The 7,353-nt window shown below is 41.4% G+C and overlaps 1 protein-coding gene across 1 annotated transcript in view; it reads right to left on the minus strand.

Moving 5' to 3' along the window:
* The window catches only part of LOC104700960 (importin-5-like), a gene marked incomplete in the record, with an annotated part of 6,511 nt that extends 4,532 nt beyond the window's left edge, over positions 1-1,979 (minus strand). Inside the window, 1 exon segment of the mRNA XM_019227633.1 lies at positions 554-1,979. Within this exon segment, the coding sequence (XP_019083178.1) occupies positions 554-1,797 (1,244 nt within the window).

Consider the following 7,353-nt stretch of genomic DNA (forward strand, 5'->3'; position numbering starts at 1 on the left):
CAGGTCCTACATCTGTAGACAATTGTCCAATTGCATTAATTGCTGCCCATCGGACACGAGGATGGGGATGCTGAAAAGAGTTCAGAACCATAGAAACCACCTGTTCCAGGTTTCTTATCATAACCTACACCGATACCAAGATAATGTCAGAGAAGAAAGTCGTTTTCTACATATGAGAGAAATGATAACCACCAGTCAGGTATAAATATAGTTTGTCAATCAACAATGAACTCGTTAAAAGTACAAGAAAAAGTACGACGGTGACATTTACATATAAGAAAAATATAGAAGAGAATAGACAGGAACATTTTGCCAATTACCATAAAATAAAAGGGAAAGGCTAGATATAAGAGATATATTCTCATTTGACACATGTGGAAGTGGAAGGTAGTAGAGGATAAAACAATTTTGTTACTAAATCTACTAGTTCTACATTCTCTCCTGAAGAAATTTAACCAAAATCAACAATGACTACTTTACAGGATAGTATACCACCAAAGTCATTTTGAATAACGTAGACATTTAAACCAGAAGAGAAACAACCCTCACCTTAGAGCAACCTTCAGCAATTTGGGCAAGAGCAATGAGAGCAGCATGGTGCTTCTGCCACTCAGAAGCAGCGAAGAAAGCTGAGAAAACTTGAGAGGCAACAGGAAGAATAGTATTCCCACCCAAAGATATAGCAAGCCTGTCCAGACATTCTTGTCCAAAACCATAATTAGTGGTCTCGCCAGCATCTTCATCCTCATTCTCGGCAGTGTGCCATGCCGGGTCATCCTCAATGTCCAAAAGCATGTGCATCAACACGCTAAAGAGTTTGCTAATGAAGTGTGGCAATTTCCTAATCATGCCGGGAGCTCTTTCTCGTGCCTCAGCCAATGTAATGACAAATTCTATAGCCAAGTGCCTAGTTCCTTCTTCTAAACTCTCGGCTTCGGCAATCTGAAGCATTGAACCAACAACTTCGAGAAGCTGTCTCCTCAGAAACCTCGGTTCGGTACCAGCCAATTCAATGAGAAGCTCCAGGGCTTCCTGTGCTGTAGCTTCTTGCCCAGAATTCAATGCCTCAGTCAAAGTCTGCATCATCAACGGCAACAAATCTTGAAAAATATCCCTATCGGAAGGCTCTGACAAACACTGGATAAAATTAATGGCAGCACCCAAAGCCGCGATTCTAACATCAGCAGATGTGGAGTTTCTTAAAGACTGAGAAAACACAGAATGTAGAGTAGTCAGGTGAGGAACCAACGTTTCACCAATGTACTGAGCCAATCTAGAGAAAATCAACAAAGCGTACTCCTGGAGATTCGGGTTATCCGAAGAAGCAACAACGCACTGGAACATGAAGGGAAGTAACTCGGGCCATCCATTCTCCGGTAAAATCGCAGACGCAAGTTCAGAGATAGTATCGCAAACCTTCTTAGCTATAGATTTAGCACTCTCCTGCTGCAGAGACGCGAGGAGAAGAGACTTGAGAGTCAAACGAGTGGATTCAGCAATGCGAGGGTAGATAAAAGTGGAATCGTCGTCGCCGTCTCCAGAACGGGTGAGTTGTTTCCGAAGCAAAACAGCGGACATAGCACGAAGGTCGAGACTGGGAGATGAGTTGAGAGATTGAACGAGCTTCAAAGCGAGCGAGTCGGGTTGTGTTTGTTTGCAGAGATTGAAGAGAGACTCGGCGTGGGAGCGCTGTTCGTTTGAAGAAGACATGAGGTGAGAAATTAGGGTTTCGAAGTGGGAAGAATCGGGGCCGAGGATGAAGGACAGTTGAATCTGAGTTTGTTGATCGACCGCCATGGTTGATGGTTGTGCTTGTGCTTGTGCGTTGAAGGAGAAACCAATGGCTGCGGGGGTTTTAGCTAGTTTTGGGGAATAATATGTTGTTGGCTAAACGAAACGAAAGCAAAGGGTTTTGCTTCTGTGGGGGTAGAGATTATTATTATTACGAGGGTTTCTTTCTTTCTCCCCCATTGTGAGGAGATGTGATTAGATACGGTCCAAATACGCGTCGCAGGCCTTTTTTTCATGACTAAAAAGATTTTCTTTTTCGATACAGAATTTTTTACAAGATGATGGCTTTGCGTAGAGAGGAATTGGTAGAAGTGACCAAACAAAATCTTTAATTAAATGACTAATTTTTTTTTTGGACAAAGAGGTAATTAAAACTTAGTGTTCAGTACAAATAAGGAGGAGAATCAGCTTTGACGATTTTGGTTACGAGGGCTAAATATAAAGGAGCAAGAAATAAAGGTAGTGGAGAGGGCTAGGACATCGTGTAGAGTCCCGTGAAGCTCATTTTGAGAGATCTTCTGGCAAAGAGCTTGGACCAGCAGTTGCGAGTCATAAGCGAAGATGACGTTGGTGATGTTTGATTCAATTGCAACTCCCATTACAGTAAGAGTTGTCAGCGCTTAAGACATCAACGGGGAACCTACATCGGTCATGGACGCAGATCCCTGCGAAACGGTGAGTCCGAATTGGTCCTTTTTTACCCACCCGAATCCCGCATTTTCATTATCCTTCCAGGAGGCATCTGTGTAGCAGATCAGGGAGGTGGGTGGTTGGTGTGATTGAGATGTAGATCCCAGTGACTTATTGGACCTGGGTTGGGAGGACTGAGCCGATTGCCATTCTTTGGCTCTAGTAACGGCTGTAAGGAAAGCATCCTCCACCGATATTCGCGTTTTGCTGAAGATCAAGCGATTGCGAGTAGTCCAAAGCGTCTAAAAGATCCATGGGGCAACATGTCCCAATCCTATACCCGAGGGTGGTAAGCAAATAAGTTTGGAAGCCTTGAAGATACCCTCCTTAACTGAGGTTAGGTTAACGGGAGAAGTGAATCTTTGAACGGGACCATAGACCAAATTTGATGGGCATAAGGACAGTGAAAGAAGAGGTGCAGGGTGGATTCCTCAGTGATGTTTCAGGATTTAAGATTCTCTCCCACTGGCAGAGCATTTTGGGCTGCTTTGCACAATAGTAACTTGGTTTTTTGTGATGTCTTGAGGGACCAAATATTAGAGTGCCAGTTAAAAGGATTATGGGTAGTGGGATGGGGGGGAGTATCATTATTCGGATCTTCCGCAAGCTTTGACGCTTCAAAGTACCCTAATTTAGCAGAGTAGACGCCATCGTTGATAGGTATCCATGCCCAACTATCAGGAGCTCCTTTGGCATTAGGTTGAAGTTTTAGTATCTCCTTTTCATAGTTAGGGAGGATGAGTCCGATCAGGTCAAGGTTCCAGTCTCGGGAATCTGGGAGAAGGAGATCCGCAACTCTGAGATTATGTGTAGCTTCCGTTGGTGGTCCAATTGGTGCTTGTGGAGAAGAGGTTGAGAGCCATGGAGTTCTCCAGAGGGGAATTGATGATCTCGAGCCTACTAACATCCTCAGATTTGATTTGAGGAGGTCTTTGCCCATACAGATACTTCGCCAACCGTGGGATGCAGAGTTTTGTATGGTTCAATCCAGTAAAGGAGTCGACTTGCAATACTTCCCCAGGAGACTTTTGCAAGGAGGCAATTAGGTTTCGTGATTAGTCTCCAACAGATTTTTGCTAGTAGTGCTTTATTGAAGAGCTGTAAATATCTCAGGCCTAAACCGCTAACTTTTAGAGGTTTGGTGATTCTCTTCCACGATATCCAGGACAAATTTTTATTTTCAGTGTTTGCATCCCACCAGAAGCGAGTAAGCGCGAATTTGATATGTTTGCACAGGGAGGCGGGGAGATGAAAGCAGGACATGGTGTAGGTTGGCATGGTAGTAAGGACCGATTTTAGCATGGTGAGCTTCCCTGCAGTGGATAGGACTCTTGAGGACCAACTGAGAGCTTTTTGTTTTATACGATCCACTATGGAGGCGAATAGGTCCTTCTTTTTCCTACCAAACAACTCAGGTAAGCCAAGATATTTACCTTGCCCTCCCTATTTTTGTATTCCAAGTATCCTTTTAGCTTGTTCTTTTATCTCTGGGGGCGTTTTAGTAGAAAAAGTAAGTGAGGATTTTGCTTGGTTGATTTTATGACTCGATGCGCTTTCATAATTCTGTAGAATACTGTGAAGCTTTGAGCAACTGTGTTGATCAGATCGGATGAAGAACATGGTATCATTGGCAAAGATAAGGTGATTTACTCTTGGACTACCTTTGGCCACCCTTAAACCTGGTAGGCTACCTTGTGCCTAAGCTTTCAAACAGAGTCTGGAAAGCACTTCGCTACAAATAATAAAAATGTATGGGGACAGAGGATTGCCTTGTTGGATACCACGTTGAGGTAAAACTAATCATTTTGCTTGACCATTTAGAAGGAAAGAGTATGAGACCGTGGAAACGCATTGCATGATCCAATGGATCCAGGTTTGATGAAATCCCATCCTTTCAAGTACAGCTCTTATGAAATCCCACTCTAATCTATCATATGCCTTGCTCATATCTGTTTTAACTGCCATGAAGCATCTCTTTTTTGCTCCCGAGGTCTTCAAGTAATTGAGGGCTTCATGCGTTATCAAGACATTATCGGAGATGGCACGTTGAGGCATGAAAGCGGTTTGTTTCTCTGAGATAAAGGAGTCTAGTACAGGTTGTAGTCGCTTTCCGAGTAGTTTTGCAATGATTTTATAGTAAACTGAGCAGAGTGCAATCGGTCTATAGTCTGAAACCTTTTGGGCCGTAGTGGTGGATGGCATGCTAATCAGTTTTTCATTCATCTCCTGAGTAATACATGGGGAGAGAGCCTCATTCACGACATTGATCCTTTCACCTTCTTGTGAGGTAAAAATCTCTTGAAAATATTCAGAAATTGCTCTAACAATGTCTTTTTCTTCATACACTTTTTCTCCAGTGGTGGACTTTATAACAGAGATGTTGTTTTGGGCTCTTCTATTGGCTATTTAGCATATGTTCTTTGTTCCATTGTATTATGGCGAGCCGACATAGATGCAGACGTTGGTCTATGGATGTTGTTGGGTTGGAGTTCCAGGCTTGAGCCACTAGATTGGTAACTTCAGGATTGTCTTTGAATCTTTGGTCATGCCTGAATAGGCTCTTATGTTTTCTCATAACAAGATCAAAAGATGTTACCAGGGAGCGATGATCAGAACCCTCGAAACGCAGGTATTCGCTTCTACCAGATGGATATGCCATGACCACATTCGCTATTTGCCATCGCTTTGTCTAGTTTACATCTTACCAAGTGGGAATACCTTCTATCCCTCCAGGAGAGGAAATTGCCAGAATGTTTTAGGTCGTAAAGGTCCCAGGTGGACATGAAGGTCCGCAGATCTGAGAAAGATCCCTCAGATCTCACCGGGCCTCCAACTTTCTCCTCATTACAGATAATATCATTAAAGTCACCCGTAATGAACCAGGGACCAGATATGTTTTGGGCATAATCTTGGAGGAGAGTCCAAACCTGGATTCTTTTGCTTCGTTCCGGTTCAACATAGAGGAAAGTGGCAAAGAAAGATCTCCCTTTTGCTTTATTTTGGTATCAATGCAGTGTTGATTAGAGGTATAAAAGATACGTAACATACCAGAGGCTATATGCCTTATATGATGAACTCATCAGAGATTGTCGGCGTTAATAACAAAATTTTGGAATTTATTATATGCTGTTCTCTTACGAAGCATGCCTTACTCCTAAATGAGTTTAGCCTCAACTTTTAAAAATAAAACTAACATCTACAACATAAAGATGATCAATGAGATACGTATATATAGCTTTGACGACGTGGCTGTCAATAGTTTGAATAGAAGAGATCGTGGGATTATGGAGGCGAATTATCCTCTAACTAGTATTAGACCCGTACGTAGTACGGGAAATTATTTTTTTGGTCGGAACGTACGGGAAATTATTTTTCTAACTTAAAAATGTTTGATTTTTAACAACTAATTATATTTAAAATGTTATTACTGTCTAAGAAATACCTAAACAAATAAAAAAATAAATATTGGTCTCTAAAAAAATCATCGCATCATCACAAAAATTGGAGGAGAAAAAACCTGTTGCATAAACAAAAGCCTTAATACGTGATGATGCATCTACCCATGTTTTAAAAACGAAAGTTTGTGCATCAAACAATAATACCAGCTAGCATCACCAAAAAACCATAAGTGAAAGTTCCACTCCTTTTACGACTCCCAACACTTGTGCTTTGTATCAACTATACGCTTTTAATCTGTTCTTAAGAATCATGGAGTAGTAGTTATACAAAATATCGTCAACAACATATGCATACTCCCACTTCTTAGAATTTAGAATCTCATCCATTTCACATCTTCTACCTTTAGACCTTAAACAAAGTTATTCGTTGGATCTCTTATGTAAATTTTACCCTCCACCACCACACAACCAGACTACGTTTGACCTATCTTCATGGCTGGCTTAGTCATCAGCCTCAAGCTCTCACATTTTTCTCTCTGTATTAAACACCATGACCTTCTTTATCCTCCGATGACTAAACACTCTCCGATTACGTAGATTTTGTCGATGAGGGTGGGATTGTATCACCAATAGGCCTAGGAATGAGGGAGACGGGCTGTACCGTATGAGACGTACGTACAATCAATGGCTAACACATTCGAAGTCACACCAAAACTGTAAACACCATCCAAACCGTATATCTTTGAACCAACAACAACAAAAGAAGTTTTGAATGTGTTTTGATCTCTGCAACAACAAACAGATATCAAAAACCACAACGAACATAAGAAAGAAGTTACCATTCAGCAAAAAAAAATCATCTATCTTAATTTTGATCCTTGAGTTTAATAGCGATTCCCTTACCATTCATATATACAAACTGTTAATAGTAAATAAACATATTTTCAACTCAAATGACTGCCAACAGAAAATCAGAACGTGTCCAGAATTAAAANCAAAATATCGTCAACAACATATGCATACTCCCACTTCTTAGAATTTAGAATCTCATCCATTTCACATCTTCTACCTTTAGACCTTAAACAAAGTTATTCGTTGGATCTCTTATGTAAATTTTACCCTCCACCACCACACAACCAGACTACGTTTGACCTATCTTCATGGCTGGCTTAGTCATCAGCCTCAAGCTCTCACATTTTTCTCTCTGTATTAAACACCATGACCTTCTTTATCCTCCGATGACTAAACACTCTCCGATTACGTAGATTTTGTCGATGAGGGTGGGATTGTATCACCAATAGGCCTAGGAATGAGGGAGACGGGCTGTACCGTATGAGACGTACGTACAATCAATGGCTAACACATTCGAAGTCACACCAAAACTGTAAACACCATCCAAACCGTATATCTTTGAACCAACAACAACAAAAGAAGTTTTGAATGTGTTTTGATCTCTGCAACAACAAACAGATAT

Source organism: Camelina sativa, chromosome 7, assembly GCF_000633955.1.
Source record: "Camelina sativa cultivar DH55 chromosome 7, Cs, whole genome shotgun sequence".
In the NCBI taxonomy this organism is placed as follows: Eukaryota; Viridiplantae; Streptophyta; class Magnoliopsida; order Brassicales; family Brassicaceae; genus Camelina; species Camelina sativa.